Genomic DNA, 21,227 nt, shown 5'->3' with positions numbered 1-21,227 from the left:
TGCAAAGTTTGTCTTTAAAAATTCACACATCTCCTTTCCTTGTCCCTACAGCGGATTATCTGAGCACGCTCAGTATGAGCTCCACCTCTCTTGGATCGGACAGTGAATTAGCTGGGATGGACAGTACGTTGTGGAGCTCAGCTGTTGAGCTGAGAAAAGGAGAGACCAAAGGGACTCTGTTGAAGGTTAAATCCCTTTAATTCTCTGCTAACAATATTAGATTAATATTTAATACTGTTCCACTGTATTAACACATTGTTCTCTGTAGGTGGCAGAGAGTGTCCAGAGCCTGACTCAGCTTCTCTACAGTCTACAGGTGAGAACAAACATCTCGGTGGGCTGATTTAGTTAATGTCTTGTTTGAAGGAGTGGATGTTTTATGTGATCTAAGAAAAAACAGTACAGATATAAAACTGATAACACACACAGCTGTAGTTGGGGTTGGATCCATTTTTTTTTATGTTTAGTCAGACAAAAATAAATCTCTTAAGAGCTTTTAATTTTTTTCCTTTTTAATTAGTAAAGACCAACAAACAAACAGTCCTTTTGCTAAATAGCAAAAATGTCATCTGCCATAAGTACCTTACATTACATAGTAATCAATGTTTTATTACCTTAAATAGTTGTAATCTACCTTAATCCCAACTAAATTTGACGCTCAACAGTACTGATAAAGGATGTCAAAGAATATGCCTTTAATAAAGCCTTAATGTGACAATGATTATGTTACATGGATTTACTGGAGTATGATCAGCTGTCTCCTCATGTTTGCAGGCAGCTGTGACCCTCCAGGACAGCTGCTATGAAGTCCACCAGCTCCTTCTTCAGGAAGGAGAAGGACCTCAGCTCCGAACTCTCACCTCCCTCCAAAGCAGCCTGGTATCAACCACATCATACCTCTGTTAACCTCTTTCTTCATGCAAACCCGTACACATGTTTTGAGGAAATTCTCACTTATTGAGAATTATGACAACACATCTGTTGTTGACCAGGAGCAGGAGAAGCAGAGGAGTATTGAGAAGAAAAAAGAGGAAGTGGAAAGGAAGAGCTTAGAGAGGAAGAAAGAAGAGGTGGATGAGGTGCAGAAACTCCAAGTGAAGCTGAAGCAAGAGCAGCAACGATGGGACAAAGAGTGTCTGGCCAGAGAGAAACAACAGGTGAGCTTCGCGCTCACGTTCTTTAAATGTGCTTTCATGTTTCTCAATCACTCGTCTTTCCGGTCTCTGTGTTTTTGTTTCATGACAGTTTGGTGTGGCACCAAAAAATGCTGGGGTTAATTAATCACGAGTCTACGCCTGCATCTGTAATCTGTACCAGGCTATAAATAGCTCATATAGCTAGTTTGCTATCCTAGATCATTCATAAATAATATAGGTTATGGAAATCTTTAATCAGATTTCAGTAACACAAAGAAGAAATTTGAGACCTATGAATTCCCCCTTCCAGATCAGATAGTTTTTGATGGTTTTTGATAACATTCGTACATGATGTGATGGAAAGTACAGATAATTTGTGGTGAAGTGTTGTAACTTCCTTTTTTCTCGTTTTTTTTTTTACCTTGTTTGGTTTCTGCATGTGCATCTGCCTGTTTTAGATAGAAGGAACATTTTTTTGCTGTCATTCTAAATTTCCTGTGCTGTTTTTGCGTAAGCTTTTATTTTTGCCAAAAGACAGAATGCAAACAAACAATAAAACAGATTTAGTAAAACAGAACAGGTCACACAGGCGTTTTCAGACATGCAACTCAAAACCCACGCTGTGTGTAAAGTGCTCAAGTTTCAAACATTTCTTTGATCTTAATTACCTAACAAAAATGTAGCAGGTCTGTTATAAAGACAGAAAAAGAGATAAACTGTGCCTGAAGTTTCTGATGAGCATAAGCCTTGCATGCTTACAGAGTGAACAGGAAAGTTTGCTGGAGCAGCGGGAGCAGCAGTGCCTCTGGGAGGCTGAGCGGCTGCGCTGTGAGCGTGAGGAGCTGGAGGCCCAGCTGCTGGAGTACCAGCAAAATCTGGACAGACTAAGGGAGGGCCAGAGGAGTGTGGAGAGGGAGAAGGAGAAGATCGAAGCGCAACAGAGACTGCTTCAGAGCTGGAGACATGGCCGCCAGAACAGCCTGCCTGTTATGATACCACTGGATGAATACAAGGTATTGGAGGGAGAGGGAGAAGAGACAGGAAGCTACATTAATGCAGGGGATAAAAGTACAGAAAGGGGGAATGAGTGATATATATTGAAAATGTTTACCAAGATCCTAGTAACCAAAAAATATAAACAAAACTAGAAACATTAGAAACTGAGAAAAAAAAAGCCAACAAAATGCATCACCTCTGCTTTGTTTTTGTGTCATTCTGATGTCCCAGACCTCTACCCACAGCCGCTCGGGCAGCCTGGATGCTAACTGTTCAGTGCACAAGAATGAGGCAGCTTTGCTCACCTCACTCCAACAGAACCACGTCCACCAGCCCACCAACAACAACCAGCACCAGCATCTGCTCTCCATGCCGAGAAAAAACCACGAAGACCCCCTGCACAGTTCCAGCTACTCGGCCAACCTCGGCCTCAGTGCCAGCCTCTACAACAGCCTCAACACCCTGCTGAGCCAGACACACGGCAAACAGCCCCTGGATGGCCTGGCATACCCGAGCTACAGTCATAACCACGCCTGTCCCCCACCCCTCAATGATTCCATCCACCCCTTTGGCAGTAGGGTCACTGCACAACCACAGAGGACCAACACCAGTAAGACTATTTACTATATATGAAACATAATAGAAACCACATGCTGTTTTAAATCAGTATTGCACATACTGAAAATTTAGTTTTTCCAGTCCTCCAAAACATGATGTTTGTCTTCACAGTTTGTGTTGTTCTTCTTCCAGCAAACTTCAGCCCAATGGTGGATAAACAATCTCCGGATCCCTGGAAGTCAGAGGTCACAGGCCACAGACTTTATGAGGACGTCTACTCCTCCTCGCCCTCTCTTACCCCTCTCCTCCCCTCGCAGGCTTACCTTTCTCTCGAAGGGCAGAAGAGGGAAGACGGAGAGGAGAACATTGTTTACCTCTAAAAGTCACAAGAGAGAAATAAGCAGTGCAAGCCACCTGATGTATACTGGATAAACAATAATATATCTATTGCTTATATGTGTATGTGTGCATTTGTATCCATGTAAATAGGATGGATTTAAGTTCATCTTCTAAAATCTGAGCGATCAAATACGGAGGCAATGGCAGGGAGAAAGTATAAACAGACTGTACAGTTTGTGCCTTTATCAGTGTGTGGTGAACTTTAACCATTCTCCTCCTGTGTGGTCAAACCATTGTGCCTTTTCACAAACGAGCTCTTTGTAAATCAGCTTTTATACTTGTCCTTCCTGTGTTTTTTCTTCTACTACAAATCTTTTAAGTATCTGTTGCACTTGTTTGATGGCAAAGGTACCTTTGTGCTTTTGACTTAGATCACCGGAAAATCAGGACACACTTAAATTCATGTAATTTTCTCTTGAGCACTTGAAATAAAAATATATGAGAAGCCAATCAATCCCTTTTCCAAACTATGTGTAGATTATATCTCCAAGTGATCTTTAATGATATTTATAAGGGATTGTGAGACTCTACAAGAAATAAAAATATACTGACATCGTGTATAAATATTAAATACATGTATAGTTTTATGGAACAGCTACCTATGCACAGTATGTTGAATTGTTTTCTCACTTAAGTGCCAAAAAAAAAAAAAAATGATCTTGCTATCAGATACTGTAATTGATGTCTGTAAAGAGTGGGTGTATTTTTTTGTGTGTGTGTATGTTTCTGTTCCTTGACATTTCAGATAATTTATTGCATATAAATTGCTTCATGCACCGTCACCATTTATAAGATTTTGTTTTCATATTTGCTGTAATCTTGTAATCGTCATAATCATAACTGCGTTGTCATATTGTGTATGTATATAAAACTGTTGTGGCAAACATCTGTTTTTAGTGCGTTCTTCCCTGTTTTAAAAAAAACACAGCGCTGTTGGTTTAATATTTACGCACTGGATTTCCGATGTTGCGTCACACGGTACTCCTACTTGTTCTACCTCTTACCGTTGACTCTGAGGCTTTCAGTTGGGGTGCTCAGTAAATAACGGTTCACTTGAGAGGATGATAAATGTCAGGAAATCCTTTTTTATCTGGTTTGGGTGGTATCTTATATTTTCCAAGCCGAGCAGTGAATGTTGCATTGATACTGGTAAGTTGGATTTATTTAAGTGCTTTCTGGTCATTTTAAAGTTCCCTGAATATGTCCTGTAAGTTTGCATGCTTGTGCTGTGTTATATGCCAGGCTGTTATCTGCCAAAACCAAACATCACTCATCTGAAAGCTATTAATGACAAGCAAAGCCTTGTGGTAAGCTGGTTGGTAAAGCCCAGCGGTTTCGTGGCTGAAGTTTATGACATCCAGATCAGCCGCACAGAAAAGCACGTTATTATTTACAATGTGAGTATTGAGAGGTATGGTGTCTGTCTGTGTTGCTGGTTAAAAGTCTGTATAGTTAGATTTCATTGATGGTTTTTTAAAAAAAAAAGTTTTTATAATCCTACTTTATGAATAATTATTTCCTGTTGTTTAATGTAGAAAAATGTGAGTGTGTACCCCGGAGATTCAGCTGAACACAAATGGACGTGGATCTCTGATCTGCCTCTAGAGTGTGTCGATCACTCGGTCAGGATACGATACTATAATCAGTCTGTCCAGAGTCCATGGAGCAGCTGGGTAACCAACTATGGTGAGAAAGGCGATGGTGCCAAATAACCTATTGTTGGTTTCTTAGGAATTCAGTGTTTCTCAACCGTGATTGCAACTGTCTCTTGCAACATATCATCTACACACACACACACACACACACCCTGCACATAAAAATATAAATGGGAAATATTTTATATTGTTTAACTAATTTTTGGAGGCACCGCTCTGCAATGCTAATTATTTTTATTTTTCTACCCCTAGAAAAATGTTTGGAAGCTGTAAAATGTAATAAAGCCAAAATGTAATAATTAGAAAACCATTTTAAAAATATATATTTAAATTAAAAAAAAAAAGAAAAGTTGAAAGACAACATGCCAGATATTTTCATTTTGAGCATTCTGCAAACCTTTGGGAACTGAGGAGACCACTTACTGTAGATTTAAAAGCAAAATGTTTTATGTCTTGATTTATAATTTATGTGGGTGAGCAGTCTGGAATCCAGACAGGGCAGTTTAGTGGACTTTTCTTTTTTTACAGGACTAAGACATGCATAACATTGTTATGCATGTATATATATATATAATATGAAATTTGCTTGTCTACACCACCACAGTAGATATAATGGTGTCTACATGAATGTATGTATAGGTTATAACTATTGCTGCAGACTATGACAATAAAATTATAGTATTCACAGCTGCAGATTGTGAGTGGTTATAGAATTTGTACAAATGAGATGATTTACAGTGTTGACAGAATGAGCAGTATATATACAGAAAGTGTACTCAGGCCGGGGGGGTTAGTGAGTGTCTGTGTGACTGAGGGTGGGAGTAGGTGAGTCTGTGTGCTTGTGTATGTGAGTGAAGAGTGGTGGGTGTCGGGGGGGGCATTTAAAATCAATCAAATGCAGACTTTCAGCTGTAATTCATGGGGTTTTACAAAGATTTTGCATTAACTGTTCAGGAATTATAGCCATTTTTACACACAGTATCCCTATTTTCAAAGGCTCAGTAGTAATTGGACATCATTTTAAATATAAGGATTGTTGTTAATACTCGGCTGAAAATCCTTTGCAGTCAATACCTGAAGTTTAGAGCCCATGGAGATCACCAAATGCTATGTTTCCTCTCTTGAGATGTGCTGCCAGTCCTTTACTGCAGTTCACTGCTTGTTTTTTAGCCTCTCTGCCTTCCATTGTGATTTTGTCTTCAGTATCTGTAAAGCGCGCCCTGTTGGGTTGACATTAAGTGACTGACTGACCATTGAAGAATATCTTATTTATTTACCTTGAGAAACTCTTGGGATGCTTTTGCAGAATGCTTTGAGTCATTATCCATCTGCACTGTGAAGCATGGTTCAATCATTTTTGCATCATTTGGCTGAACCTGATGAGACAGTATAGCTGGATTAGAATTCATCCTGCTGTTTCTATCAGCAGCCACATCATCAATAAACACCAGTGACCCGGTTCCACTGGCAGCCACACATGCTCATGCCTGAACACTGCCATCATGTTTGACAAGTTTCTGTCTGAGCTGTTTCTCTTTTTCCATATTTCTCATTGCATTAAAACCAGAGAATTTTGGACAGCTTCATTTGGGGAAGTTGCAGTGTTGCTTTGACTCCTCCTAAGTTATGTAAATTCTAATATATTTGGCCTTCCTTTCTCACCACCATCTCCTATTTCTAAGAATCTGTATAGTTCTCAAGTCTGGTTGAATGTGACTGTATAATGTGACAGCCTCTTGTGAAGTTAAAAGAAAGTGCCCATGCCCTAATGCATTAATGTACCTCCATACCATCAGGGATGGTGGCTTTTAAACAACGCACCGATGACAAGTCAGATGGCCACTTGCCTCTGTATGATGGAGGATCCATAATTTCCACAGGAAAGTTTGGCAGTTTTGATTGGTGTTTCATGAGCATGCACCCAAAGAAAGTGGTGGCATTTCTGAATCTGGTTTGTTTTTTAGTGTTTTAGTGATTCCTGGCTCAGATTTTGCTTTGATCTTTGAGAACTTCTTCAGTACTGTGTCTATCTCCAATACAATATTTCTGCATCTGTGGAGTCTGTGATAAACTGTGTACACTAACGGTGTTTTTCAGAGGTGTTCCTGAACCCATGCGGTGATTTCCACTACAGAATTGTAACTGGTTTTACCACAGATGACCACTTGATATTGCTTTTTATGCTTGTCTCTTATGTGGAGATTTCTCTGCATACTTCATTTAATAATATTATGTACCATAATTGAATGTATGAATTGATGTAATTTAAATTGTTTCTCCCCAGTCTTTCATGCAGTGGCGTTCCCCTACCTATCTTCACTTAAAACACTAAGCCTTGCTTCTATTTATGTATCCAGTCATGTCACTGACTTCTTTAAATGTTATGTTGTCTTTTTATATATATATATATATATATTTCCTTTTAAATGATTTGGAAAGTGTTGCTTTCAGCTTTTATTTTGGAAACAAGGTTGCACTTCAGTTTTAGATCTTGGCTGTACAGTTTTTAAGGGCTCCAGAACATACCCAGGGATTAGGGAAATTATTCCAATACCACTCCTTGCGTGCAAAGCTGGACGGATCTTCATCAGACTGCACTATAATTTTTTCTCTATCTTATAGGAGTCGAAGCAAAGGGCAAGACCAGGATTTTCCCCTCCAGACGTGTGCTGAGGGAGGGCAGCAGTGCCATGTTCTGCTGTGTTCCCCCAACAGGAGTGAATATCACAAGCATGACCTTCAGGAACGAGCAGTACCCTTTTATGAGCATTGGAGCCAGAGTCAAAGCTATTACTGTAAACAACCTCACCATCCCAAAAGTATTAATTAAACATTTGTTACTCAGTTGCTTTGACACAACAGGCAAGAGCAGTCATGTCTTGAATTATATCAGTTGTAAGTTTGAATCTCTTTTTTTGTATTCTTCATTTAATTTAATGTAGGAATTTTATATGTGTGTAATATGTATATGTGTGCACACTGTAGTTCCTCCCCAGAAGCCCAGAAACCTCAGCTGTGCAACCTTAGACATGGTAACTGTCACTTGCACCTGGGATTCAGCCAGAAAGCAAGACCCATATGATCGCAACAGTCAAATATATACTCTCCATATCGAGTAAGCACATGCAGTACAGATTTTTAATTTGTAGCACAATGTTAGTCAAAGACATAGATGACAGTGATTTTCTGAATGTGTGTAAAAGTCTTGCGCCAACCCTCATTTCTTTATATTTTGCTTCCAAGGAGCCAGACTTGTGATTTTAAAGTGGTTTTGAACAATAGTTCTCCAGGCTTTCTCAAGGTCTTTTAAAGTTTTTCTGTGGACATTGGCTGCTTTTTCCAGAAGCACACAAGGCTGTTAGTTTGTTATTTGTTGAGGCACTGACCTATGAATCATTCAAGCATAAAAAGGCACTTAACTCAAGGGATGAACCAGAGGCATCTATACATAACAGACAACGTGGCAAAGAATCGGTTTTAAATGGTTTCTTTAGGCACTAGTGAGTGTCTGTCGTTATCTCTAAACCATGGTGGAGGCGCTGTCATGGTTTGGGGCTGCATTTCAGCCAGTGATGTTGGGGATAAACGCAGAAAAATGCCATTAGATTTTGATCCACCATGCAATACCATCTGGAAAACCACTGATTGGCAACAACTTAATTTTTTCAAAATGGCAATGATCCCAAACACACTGCCAATGCAGTAAAAGCATACCTGGATAGAAAAACACACAACAGGCTGGCCTCCCCAGAGCTCAGACTTCAACATTATTAAAGCAGTGTGGGATCATCTTGATAGAGAACAGAACAAAAGGCAGCCAACATCCAAATAAGAACTTGATGTACAGATGATTTCATTCATTTAAAGAGATTTAAATAGAATGTTTATGTTTAAGCTAGCCACTGTAGGATCAGTACACTTTCATAGGACACAAAACACTTATTAAGCCTATCACAGAGTAATCAAACCATAGATATTATTTCACAAAAAGAAACAACTGTGTTGGGTGTGTTGTGCTTCGTTTCCCATTCTCTGCTTGTTCGTTTAAAACACAGGAACTCAGACCAGGCTCCCGTCAACTGTAAGAAATCATCCTGTACTTTTCCAGCTGTGCCACACCTGGAAGAATACAACATCAGTGTGATGGTGAAGGACAAGCTAGGAGAGGAAGTGGAATGCTATAGCTTCAACATCTCTGATAGAGGTCAGGGGTCATGAAAATGTCTAGAAAAACATGGAATGGAACATTTATAATATATTTTCTTTGCATATGCAGAATATTCTCAATTGTATTTTTGAAGGCATAAAGACTGAAGCAACATGCATGCATAAATTTTAATTGCTTTATGCTTCATGATGCCCCAAATTTATCTACACCGTGTAGTGACATCAGTGTTGGTGTTGTCATTGTGCTGTTTGAATGTTCACTGTGCAACCACTTGGAAATGAGTGGACATAAAATATGTACTTAATGTATCTGTTGCCTTTAGTGTTTCCTGTTGTGACGTTGCTTGAAGTGAACCCTGGGGTGACAGATGCCACCGCGTCCTGGTGCATACATGCGAACTTGACTCAAATGAACCTCCTCTGTCAAGTTGCTACAGTCCCACTCGACACCATCCAGGTGAATTCATTTAGGTTAACAATAATAATCACACTGCTGAAAGGAAAGCTGGACATTTTAGTGCATGTTGTTTTTTCCTTTTACATCTGTAACAGCTGGGGTGCAGCAACAGCGCGAGCGGTGTCTGCAAAGCCAAACTGGAACATCTGTTTCCCAACACTAATTACTCCATCAGGGTACGCTGCACCATCAGTGGCAGACTCTGGGGAGAATGGACACAATCGAAAGTCTTCACAACATGTAAATATAAATATAATCTTTTTTTTTTTTTTTTAACATAATTCTTTTAATATAATAAGGGATGTGGTCAAGTCCAGATTCAATGAAATGTGAGTTGAGACCAAAATTATTAAAGAGCAAAGATGAACCCAGGGCATCATGCTTACATAGTATCCAACTTCTCCAAGTCAACCAGATTTTCTTCCCCATATTCCCTGTTTTGTTTTTTTTTTAATACACTTTTTTTTTAGCCAACAACACAAGCCTTACACATCTAAACACTGGCTCATAGTCAGACTTAAACAGCATATTTCATTTTAAGTGGAACCACAATGTGCTGTACAAAGCATCAGCTGCCACTGAGGCTGCAGCTGCAGCACTGCGTAGCTCATACAAAATGAAGTCAATAGGCAGATGTAAGTACATGAATTTATATGATCAGCAAGATCAGCAGTTATCAGTAAAAATAAACAAAAAGTAAACAATAGGATAGTAAAAAAATAAAAAAATAAGACCTGTAAGTTAAATCTTCAAAACAAATTGAACTTTGATAACATCCCAGTATCCAATTTAAAATGAAAAGAACCACAAGTTAAACCAACAAAATGAAATAATATCTAAGAAATCAAAAAGCAGCAAAAATGAGTTAGGCAACATTTAAAAGTTGCCACTCAGAGTTGACTCCAAAAGTATGTGTGCTAATAGGCCTTTATACTGTATAGTGACCACTTAAAGCATTTCAGACTACAAGCCACACTCTAAGCACTTTATCTGCTGTGGCCAATTTAAAATCACCAACTAACCCAACAAGCATATTTGTCTTTGCTTGTCTCTGTACATAAAACAAACTGATCTGCTGCACATGATGCTTTAAACAAGTAATCTTCCTCAGATCCACTGGTGTACTTGGACTTATGGAGAAGCATAAACCCGCTGTCTAACTCACACCACCGACAAGTTACTCTGTTGTGGAACCCAGTAAGCCTTTTTCTGTCTTTTTAACCCATATGGTTGGGTTGTATAGCACTCAAAATGGGTATTTGACTTTAGAAAATATGCAGTATGTCACCATTAACTTAAACTTCCTTCACCCTTAATAACCTAATTTATCCTTAGCATATTGTTGGCACAGCAACCACAGTAAACATACAAGGCTACACAGTTAAGTGGTCACAGGAAGGCCAAACAGTGTCAAAGGACAGCAGACAGAGCCTGGTGGAGGTGTCCATTGGTCCAGAAAAGTGCAACTTTACTGTCCAGGCTGTTCTTCCCACCGGCTCCTCCATCCCTGCCCATATCTCCATCCCACCAGCAGGTCACACAGGTGAACAACTTCTCTATAATTAGTCTCTTAAGCTCAAATGTGTAATTAGACATTAAACAGCCCCCCCACCCCCGTGATAATGTGAATAAAATTTAATAATAAATAATAATTTTGCACTGTAATTAAAAGGTCTGTGTGTCTGTCAGTTGGTGGGATAAAAACAGTTAAAATGTGGGGGGAAAAAAATGCAAACAGAACAACAACTGATGTTTTTCCTTTAATTGTTTTAGTTTACCTCCTGCTTTTCTGATTCCAACAATGTTAACACTGAGGTTTGTAGTTCTAGTAAACACTGTGCATTTTCAGATCTAATCACAATCTGAGACGCTGGAAATCTAAAGTCCCCCTTTTTTTTGTTTGTTTGTTTCCAGAAAATCTCCTAATGCAGAAGCGTTTAGACAGCACCACAGTGGGTGGTTTCAATCTGACATGGGAGGAGCAGAGCATTGCTACCTGTGGCTATACTGTGGAGTGGTGCATGCTGGGAAATGCAGTCCCTTGCACTCTGCAGTGGTTAAAGGTACCAGAGGGAAACAGTACATTGTTCCTACATGCTAGTAAGATTTTTATTTGTTCTTTTCTTTCAGCAATTATTTTAAATACATTTCTTTTTATTTAGAATTTGTTGTCATATATGTATATATATTTTTTTATTTTTAGGACATTTCCGAGTAGGTTACAGGTATACGTTTAATATTTATGGATGCACGGACAATGGAGATAAACTACTGGAGATACAGACTGGATACTCACAGGAGCTCAGTGAGTTTTCTTATTGTGCGTGTGTGTGTGTGTGTGTGTGTGTGTGTGTGTGTGTGTGTGTGTGTGTGTGTGTGTGTGTGTACGCACGCACGCATGCATGCACTTTATGCTCTTTTGACTAACAGATTTTGTTCGTAGGTTGCTTATGTGTATCTGCACTGCAAAAGAGAAATCTTAAAAAAAAATGCCTTGATCAGTTTTTAAATCATAATTATTCTTACACAGTGCTGTTAAGATTTTAAATATTATTGAAATGACTATCTCATGTGATCACACCCTTTGCCTATACTGTAATTTTGCCTCTGTATATCACCACAGTGTATTTTTTACAAATTATCAGCATACGATTGTAGACTTTCAGCTTTAATTCAAGGGGTTTAGCAAAAGTATTGCACGGACTGTTTAGGAATTATACACAGACCCCCATTTTCACAGGCTGAAAAGTAAATGGACAGCTGAATAACAAGCAGTTTGACGGCCAGGTGAGGCCTGTGTACTCATTATTCTGTGACAAATTAAGCAGATAAAAGATTTGCTTTGCTGGTCGGTTTTTCAAGCATGCTGGAGAATTTGCCGCGGCTCCTCTGTGGATTCAGTCTCAGCCGCTTCTATTGCTTACTGTAATCCCAGAATGACGCCATGAAATTGAGACTGGGGCTCTGTGGGAGTTATGTCATCCTTTGCATTATACCCGGTTCGTCTTTATTGTTCACTGCTAACTGGTTGTACGTCTTAAGTCTCTGACCTTTATCACAGAGAGAATGCAGAGACAGTGTCGTAGATCAGATCCGGAGTGTGGAGATGAAATAGTTTTCATAGTATTTAAAACTTTGACACAGGATGTCTTATAGGTGACTATTAGGGGTACCCTGTGAACACAAGTCTTTCCTGTTATGCTGGCCTGATATGCAAAGCGGAGTGATTACTGTTATGTAATAACCTGAAGAGCTACAAGCTTTAACGACAAAATACCACTTTAATATAGGTGTGTCATAGAAGTCACCTGAGGTCTTTGAACTCAGGAAACACTTTGTTTATGGAAGTTGCCATGTTGCTTTGACACCAGCTATGTTACATAAGTTTTAGTCAGTTTGGTCTCCCTTGCTCATCACTATCTCCTATGCCTCAGAATTTGTACAGTCTCCAAGTCTGGTTGAACCTGTTCAGAGTACTTCCTCTTCTGTGACACTGGAGTGGCATTACAATGAAGAGGATCCCACTCAGCCAGCATTCATCACTGGGTACCTGGTTACAGTGCAGGAAGCAGGATCTGTTTCACTGCCAGGTCAGGTTGTGGGGGAGTGCAAAAGAAAAAAAAAACAAAGCAGTAATGTTATTATTTTTTCATATCAGCCTCAGTCTGTGGATATGTTCTAATTAATTACATGATTTGATTTATTGTGTATTTCTGGGCAGTCTCAGATTACCGCTAATTTGAATCACAGTGAGGATGGTGGTCAACACAATCGGCTAATGTGTTTATCATCTCGTGTACATCCAGATCTGTTCAATGTGTCAGTGGCAGACCCCCACATGAAGTCTGTGACCATAGAGGGTCTGAAGCAGAACACAGGGTATACTTGCACTGTGAGTGCTCTCACTAAAGAGGGGCCTGGGCTACCAGCCAACATCACCATCAGGACCAAAACCAACTGTGAGTATTAAAATATGCAGGGGGATCCCAGTGATACAACCACTCAACAATATTTGCTAGTTAAATTTACATTTTTTTTTACTTCCATTTCCTCCTGCAGACTCTTTGCTCATGCTCAAGATACTAACTCCCATCTTTTTACTGCTGGGCTGCACCGTTCTCCTGTGGCCCCAAAGGAAAATGTAAGATCATCTTTAAATCCTGACCTAAATATGAATTCTTGAAGATGATGATGATGAAGTGAACCCTCTTGCCTCCATATTCTTTTTTTTTTTTTCCATCTCTTCCAGTCTGAAGAGTGGGCTGAAGGAGATATTTGTTTATCCTGCTTTTATGAACATTAAAGCTCCAGAGTTTGAAAGCTTCCTGCACAAGGTATGAGCTAATCACTGAGACAGTCGAACAATCCACTAAGAGGAACATCTGAATCATATGAGATATTTAGCACATGCATGACACTGGTTCTGCCGGTGGTTTCTTCCTGTTAAAAGGGAGTTTTTCCTTTCACTGTTGCCAAGTGCTGCTCATAGGGGTTGTTTGATTGTTGGGGTTTTCACCTTATTGTTTTATAATATTTACCCTGTAATATAAAGCAGCTTTAGGCAACTTTATTGTGATTTGGCACTATTTATATAAAATTTAACTGAATTGAACTGAAATCCTTGTAGCCGAACTATCCTCCTCCTAATACAACCCAAATTCTAAAAAAAAGTTGAGATGATGTGTAAAATGTAAATAAAAACAGAATGCAGCATTTTCCAAATCTCTTATTTTATTCACAATAAAACACAAACTACAGATCAAATGATTAAACAATTTATCATCAAAAAAAAAAAAGGTAAATTTGAATTTGATGGCAGCAACACATCTCAAAAAAAGTTGGGACAGGGCTGTTTACCACTGTGTAGCATCCCCTCTTCTTTTAACAACAACGTCTGGGAACTGAGAAGACCATTTGCCAGAGTTGTTGGAGGGAAATGTTGTCCCGTTCTTATCCGATACAGGATTCTAGCTGCTCGACAGTCCTCAGTCTTATTTGTCGTATTTTTCGTTTCATGATGTGCCAAATGTTTTTCAACTGGTGAAAAATCTGGACCACAGGCAGGCCAGTTCAGCAGCCTAACCCTTCTACTACAAAGCCATGCTGGTGGAATGGCTGCAGCATGTAGTTTAGCATCGTCTTGCTGAAATATGAGAAGGCCTTTCTGGAAAAAGATGTCTTGATGGAAGCAAGTGTTGCTCTAATGCCTTTCAGCATTGATGGTGCCTTTTCAGATGTGCATGCTGCCAGTTCCACGGGCACTGATGCACCAGCATACCATCAGAGGTGCAGGCTTCTGAATTGAGCGCAGATAAGAAACCAAAAGGTCCCTCTCTTTAGTCTGGCGGATGCAGCATCCATGTTTTTCAAAAATAAAAGTCCTTTTTAAATGAGCTTTGGCCCAGAGGAGACAGCAGCATCTCTGGGTCATGTTCACATATGGCTTCTTCTTTGCATGATAGAGCTTTAACCTTGTGGATGGCACAGCGAGCTGTGTCCACCGACAGTGGTTTCCATGACAGAATCATGGCTGTTTTAATGCAGTTCTGCCTCAGGACCTGAAGGTTACAGGCATCCAATATTGATTTTCAGCCTTGTGCAAAGAAATTTCTCCAGATTCTCTTTTGAGAATATTATATACTGTAGACCAGGGCTCACCAACACGGTGCCCGCGGGCACCTGGTCGCCCGCAAGGACCACATGAGTCGCCCGCAGGCCCGTTCTAAAAATAGCACAACTCACTAGTGAGCTGTGTCTAAAAAAATTTTTATTCTGTTGCTATTCTTTTTTATAATCACACTTGCATTTATATAGCTTTAAAAATGACAGTATCTTAAAATATCCTCATTATACATGACGTTTAGAAAAGTTAGGGTGAACTCTGACTTACTCTAGTTCTAATTCAATGGTCAGTATTGTGCGCATGACAAAACCAGTGCTAATGGAACGTAGGCTAGCGGACACAGCGAAGATGGGCGCTGAGTGCAGTTTCTTTCCCCAAAAATATGGCTGAAAAAAGAAAGAAAACTTATCACTTTAACGAGGAATGGGAGAAGGAGTTCTTTTTTACGGTTGTGAAAGAAACCTGCGTGTGTCTCATTTGTGGGGCGACCGTAGCGACGGCAAAGCGGCACAATATTGAGAGACATTTCACTACGTGTCACAAAAATTACCATGCTAACTACCCACCGGGAAGCGCACTACGTGCAGAAAAAGCCAGTGAGCTAAAGGCAGCTTTGGGTAAGCAACAATCTTTTTTCACGAGGGCGGGAAAAAAGTCACTAAAAGCAACCGAAGCCTCGTTCAGAGCTACACATTTTCTGATCAAGAAGAAGAAGGCATTTTCAGATGGAGCAGTTGTCAAAGAAGCAATGATGATAATAGCTAACACTGTACTTAAAGACGACAAAAATGGAACCGATCTAATCTGTACTCTCTCCGACGTCCAACTGGGGGCATCTACGATGGCTAGACGAGTGTCAGCTATGTCTGGTAACCTGGCCGATCAGCTGGACCGGGATCTGGCAAAGTGCAGGTGGTTTAGCATCCAGTGCGACGAGTCCGTGGACGGCAGCAGTACAGCGCAGCTATTGGTCTTCATCCGGATGGTGTTTGAAGATTTCTCCACAAGAGAAGAACTCCTGACACTACTGCCCTTAAAGACAACTACGAGGGGAGTTGACATTTATAACACGCTGAAGGAGTTTTTCGTGCAGAAGAAGGTAGCATTGGAAAAACTGGTGGCGGTGACAACAGACGGGGCTCCTGCTATGATCGGCCGACATACAGGTTTCATCGCTCACTGTAAAGGTGACCCAGACTTCCCAACATTTCTGCATTATCACTGTGTCATTCACCAGCAGGCGTTATGTGCAAAAGTGATCGGCTTTGAGCACGTGATGACTCCCGTTGTAAAAATAATTAACAACATCCGCTCCAAAGCTAAACAGCACAGGATTTTCAAGGTGCTATTGGAGGAGATGTCAGCTGAATATGGTGAACTGCTGCTACACACAGAAATCCGATGGCTCAGCAGAGGACGAGTTTTATTTCGTTTTTTGTCACTTTTGGGTGAAATCAAAGAGTTCATGCAGTCCAAAGGCGAAGACGTCTCACTGCTAGAAGACACAGAGTGGACCCTTGACCTTGCATTTTTGACGGACATTACTGGGAAACTAAACGTCTTGAACTGCGAGCTGCAAGGCAAAGGTAAAACTGTTGTTGATATGATAAGTGCTTTAAATGCATTTAAAGCCAAGATGAACATTTTCTCTGTGGATTTACAGAGAAAAAAAGTGCTGCACTTTCCCTCTGTGCAGTTGGTGCTGAAAAACAATGCTTCTGCATCTGACACATTTGACAAAGTTGCAGAAAAGTACTGTGAAGTCATAAACAGACTTGGGCAAGAGTTTGAGAATAGGTTTTGTGATCTTGATCAGCTTGAGCCATGTGTGTCATTCATTTCCAATCCTTTCATGAATGTGGACACAACATACTTTGCTGAGAAACTAAGTGCAACATTCAACTTGAATGCTGGACAGGTGGAGATGGAAATCATAACATTGCAAAATGACCTACACCTCAAAGTTTACCAGACTGCACCAAACTTTTGGTCCCTTGTTGACACAGAGAAGTACAGTGGTGTATGCACAGCAGCTATGAAGGTTGCCAGCCTGTTTGGTTCAACCTATCTCTGTGAATCAGCGTTTTCTGACATGAACTTCATCAAGAACAAACACAGAACATGCCTCACTGATGCACATCTGAAAGATGCACTCACAGTTGCAGTTTCAAGTTACACACCAGATTACAGTGCACTGGTGAACAGCATGCAATGCCAGTCTTCTCACTAATAAAGAAACCAATGCCAGATGTTAGTGGCAACATGGCAGTGTCATGGCAAAGTTTAATTAAAATATTGAGGAATTGTGTTCAATTTAAAAGTGTGTTCATGACATATAAGTTATAATTTTGTTAAAAATGCAGCAGATTTGGTCATGAGTTCAAAATGTGACAAGATTTATTTAAAAATATGTAAGTTGATTTTTCTTTAACATTACATAATAACTTTTTGAAACATGGTGCAACATAGTTCATGATTTGCTAAAAAAATGTTTGTGAATGGCTAGTGAAAATTGGACATTTTTCCTATGAAATGTAGTGATGTAAGTGATTATCTAAAAATGTGACAATTACTGAGATTAAAAGAGATAAAGTGCTGAATATTGATATGTTTCCCACCTTGTTTTCATTGCTAATTATTGGGAGAAACCATTAACATGATCAGTGTCTTCTCATAGATGAGTATCATTAATCATTATTGATAATGTATAACTAAAGGCAAACTGAGTAAATTTGTTATTTCAGAAGAGCGTGTCAAACTGGTGCCCTTTGTATGACTCAGTACCCATGAAGTAGCTCTCAGTTTCAAAAAGGTTGGTGACCCCTGCTGTAGACGATGACATAATCAAAGTCTTCACAATTTTAAGTTATTGTTAAATTGTTCTACAATTTGTAAATATTTTTTGCAGATTGGTGAAACTCTGCCCGCCTTTCTAAGACGCACTTTTGATACCCAATCACGTTGCTGATCTGTTACCAATTAGCCTGATTAGTAGCAAAACTAGTCCTTAAGCTGCTTTTTTGTTTTTGTTTTACTATCATTTACTTTTCTGCCTTTTGTTGATTCATCTCAACTTATTTGAGACGTGTCACTGCCATCAAATTCACAATGTACGTCTCAGTTTATACATTTAATTTGTTTTCCATGTTCTATTAAATGGTGGGTTTATGAGATCTGCAAATCATTGCATTATTTTTAATTACATTTTACACATCCCGACTTCTTTGGATTTTATTTTGTAATTCAATTTGTGTGCAGATTCAGACGTGTGTCTGTTATTTATCTTTTTTATTTATTATATCTTCTTTGTACAGACTGATCAGTGGCTGCAGTCTCAGAAGCCGGAGGAGTGCATCAGCTGTGACATCGAGATTTTGAATGTCAGACCTCCTCTAAATGAAAGAACCACATTGAGAGATTCTGAACTCGCGGAGGCACCGTGCTCTCCTAGTTCACAGTCCTTGCTTTCATCTTCATCACCTTCTTGCATGCTGCTCGAAGCAAATTACTGTCCACAGTCAGCCACTCAGTCCTTGGACAAACCAGCCTCGCAGCAAGTCACAAGCATTGTGAACAGGAGCTATTTATACACCTTGAAGGAGGGTTACCCCGAGCCACCTAAACTTGTATTCGGTGAAATTAGACCTATGTTTGAAGCTACTGATTGCCCCCTGGAATCATGTGAAGTCATATATGGTTATATTGCCAATGATTCTTTATAAGTACGGAGTCAAGTCTCATATTTTATTTCTCCCTGTTCCATTGTGTAAATAGTGTAAAGAGAGAATCTGTTTATCAGACATAATATAAACTAGCATTCTTATGTTGTTTCGTATTCATGCGAAATCTTAAAATACGGAAATGGATTCATTAAAATAATGCACAAAACTCACATCAGGCAATCTAAAGAAATTTTAAATCTGCTTTTGGCTTTTGTATGTGAAAGTGTGAACTGCAGCAAACTCAGGACTTTCCTAAACTGTGAAGGAACTGGAGATGTTATCTACAGGATGTAGCTGCTGAAACAGATCAGGTGGGTGAGCAGGTGCACGACTTAGATGTTTGCATATTTTTTGAGCATGTGTGTGAAGATAAAAAACAGCGCTATGTTACTGAATGTTTTATTGTTATCATAGCTTGTGATGGTGAAGGTGGTGCTATTATTTTGTCAGCAACATGGTGGTGTAGGTGTTGATGTGAGGTACAGTAGATATAGTGCTTGAAATGTATAGAATGTAGTGTTATATGAATCCGATCCCACGTGACTCGTGGGGCACCTCTACAAACTCATTTGGCTGAGCTGGTGACCCATTTACTGAAAGGCTGCAGAGGTCTGGGTTTGAGTCCACACCAGACCGTGCAGCTCATTCCCCGTCACTCTTTCATTACTTTCCTGTCTAGTCTCTACTATCTTTTCAAAATAAAGGCTAAAAATGCCCCCAGTAATGTATTTGCATTTACACCAATCTGCTATACTATTGTGACCACCTGCCTAATATTGCGTCGGTCCCCCTTATGCTGCCAAAACAGCCCTGACCCATCAAGGCATGAACTCCACTAGACCCCTAAAGGTGTTCTGTGGTATCTGGCACCAAGATGTTAGCAACAGATCCTTTAAGTCCTGTAAGCTGTGAGGTAGGGCCTCCATGGATCTGACTTGTTTGTCCAGCACATCCTACAGCTGCTCAGTTAAATTGAGATCTGTGAAATTTGGAGGCCAAGTCAACACCTCAAACTCATTGTGCTCCTCAAACCATTCCTGAACTATTTTTGCTTTGTGGCAGGGTGCATTATCCTGCTAAAAGAGGCCACAACTATCAGGAAATACCATTTTTACATTACCCAAAGCATCACACTACCTCCACTGACTTGCCTTATTCCCATAGCATATCCTGGTGTCATGTTCCCCAGGTAAGCGGCACACACGCACCCAGACATCCGTGTGATGTAAAAGTAAACATGATACATCAGACCAGGCCATCTTCTTGCATTGCTCAGTGATCCAGCTCTGATGCTCACATGCCCATTGTTAGTGCTTTTGGCAGGTGACAGGGATCAGCATGGGCGCCCTGGCTGGTCTGCAGCTATGCAGCATAAGCAATAAATTGCCATGCACTCGATATTCTGAAACCTTGGCAGTGCTCATCTGTTGGGTCGGACCACACGGGCCAGCCTGCGCTCCCCACATGGAATCCAATGTCTCTGTTGCTGGTTCATAACTGTTGCTTCCTTCCATGGACAAAATGTTCACTTGTTCCCTAATATATCAAACCCACTAACAGGTGCCACGATGAAAGGGTTGGTCTGTTATTCACTTCATCTGTCAGTGGTCATAATGCTATGTCTGATTGGTGTGTGTATATGCGCAACTGCATTATAAGAGGTGTTAGTTTTGGAATTTTTAACATGCTACCACTTTTTCTCCTTTTTCCATATCCGCTCCACCTTTTAGACACCCCACCCTAGTCTGATTGTGAGGTCTGCACGCACACATTTGCACCAGGTCAACTCAGCTCAACTCTTTCTTTTCTGTCCAGACTCTTATTAAATGCCTCTCAGGTATCTGTTTTTTAGTATTATCTTACTGTATTGGACTGAAATAAAAATAATATTATTAAAGAGATGAATCATGGAAAAAAGAAGGTTAAATAAATAAGAAAAATAACAGATGTTTAGTGGTGATCATTTCTCTGGAGCTTCTCCACCAGTGACTCAAATATTGGGAAATTTACCCTTAAGCTGAAGCACTTGTTATAACAGGTTGTTCAGTAACAATATCCTTCTCATCTAAGCTTACTTGCATTGTGTTTACAGTTATTACAGACACTAGGCACAGCCGATAATGTAATTTCATATAAACACAGTCTTTATTTTCTTGCACACTTAAATTTTACACTTGAAATGGGTGTTCATTTTAAGTGACGTTATTGTCTTAGTCATTTCAAAGGCTTCTGGGAAAGTGAGTAAAGTCTACAGTGTTTCACACGTGGAGCTTCTCCAGGAAGAAATCAAGCTTAAAATCACAATGATCTAAAACAGTTTGACCAAGTGCTGCTAAAAAGAAAGTGTTAGAAGTACTTGTAGTAGATGTATTTGTACTCACATATTCTTTTTAGTCACTAACACAAAGTTGTAGAACAGACATTTTATTAAAGTGCCATTATATAAAGTTATAAAGTTGTCATACTCCATCATAAATGACTCGATCACAAAGACTAGAAATTTATTTTATTTAC

General features: G+C 39.8%; 2 protein-coding genes across 4 annotated transcripts in view; both read left to right on the top strand.

The window, feature by feature from the left end:
- The window catches only part of LOC115785952 (rho guanine nucleotide exchange factor 28-like), a 44,349-nt gene extending 40,418 nt beyond the window's left edge, over positions 1–3,931 (top strand). For all 3 annotated transcript variants that reach the window (XM_030737905.1, XM_030737904.1, XM_030737903.1), the window contains 7 exons: positions 52–185; positions 269–316; positions 775–879; positions 993–1,157; positions 1,898–2,149; positions 2,364–2,742; positions 2,883–3,931. In XM_030737905.1, coding sequence (XP_030593765.1) covers positions 52–185; positions 269–316; positions 775–879; positions 993–1,157; positions 1,898–2,149; positions 2,364–2,742; positions 2,883–3,070 — 1,271 coding nt within the window. In that variant the 3' untranslated portion in view covers positions 3,071–3,931. The remainder of the gene's footprint in view (positions 1–51; positions 186–268; positions 317–774; positions 880–992; positions 1,158–1,897; positions 2,150–2,363; positions 2,743–2,882) is intronic.
- Positions 3,932–4,107: 176 nt separating this feature from the next.
- On the top strand, positions 4,108–20,625 carry osmr (oncostatin M receptor). Its single transcript, XM_030738466.1, has 17 exons — positions 4,108–4,238; positions 4,332–4,486; positions 4,625–4,775; positions 7,367–7,639; positions 7,730–7,859; positions 8,800–8,948; positions 9,235–9,368; positions 9,464–9,608; positions 10,480–10,565; positions 10,704–10,911; positions 11,283–11,468; positions 11,572–11,673; positions 12,803–12,958; positions 13,175–13,327; positions 13,428–13,509; positions 13,618–13,702; positions 18,306–20,625. Exons 1-17 carry the CDS (start codon positions 4,151–4,153, stop codon positions 18,711–18,713), a joined length of 2,691 nt encoding a protein of 896 aa, XP_030594326.1. The 5' UTR covers positions 4,108–4,150; the 3' UTR covers positions 18,714–20,625.
- Positions 20,626–21,227: the final 602 nt, after the last annotated feature.

This window comes from Archocentrus centrarchus, chromosome 9 (genome assembly GCF_007364275.1).
Source record: "Archocentrus centrarchus isolate MPI-CPG fArcCen1 chromosome 9, fArcCen1, whole genome shotgun sequence".
Classification (NCBI taxonomy): Eukaryota; Metazoa; Chordata; class Actinopteri; order Cichliformes; family Cichlidae; genus Archocentrus; species Archocentrus centrarchus.
This window is presented reverse-complemented; position numbering and strand designations above follow the sequence as displayed.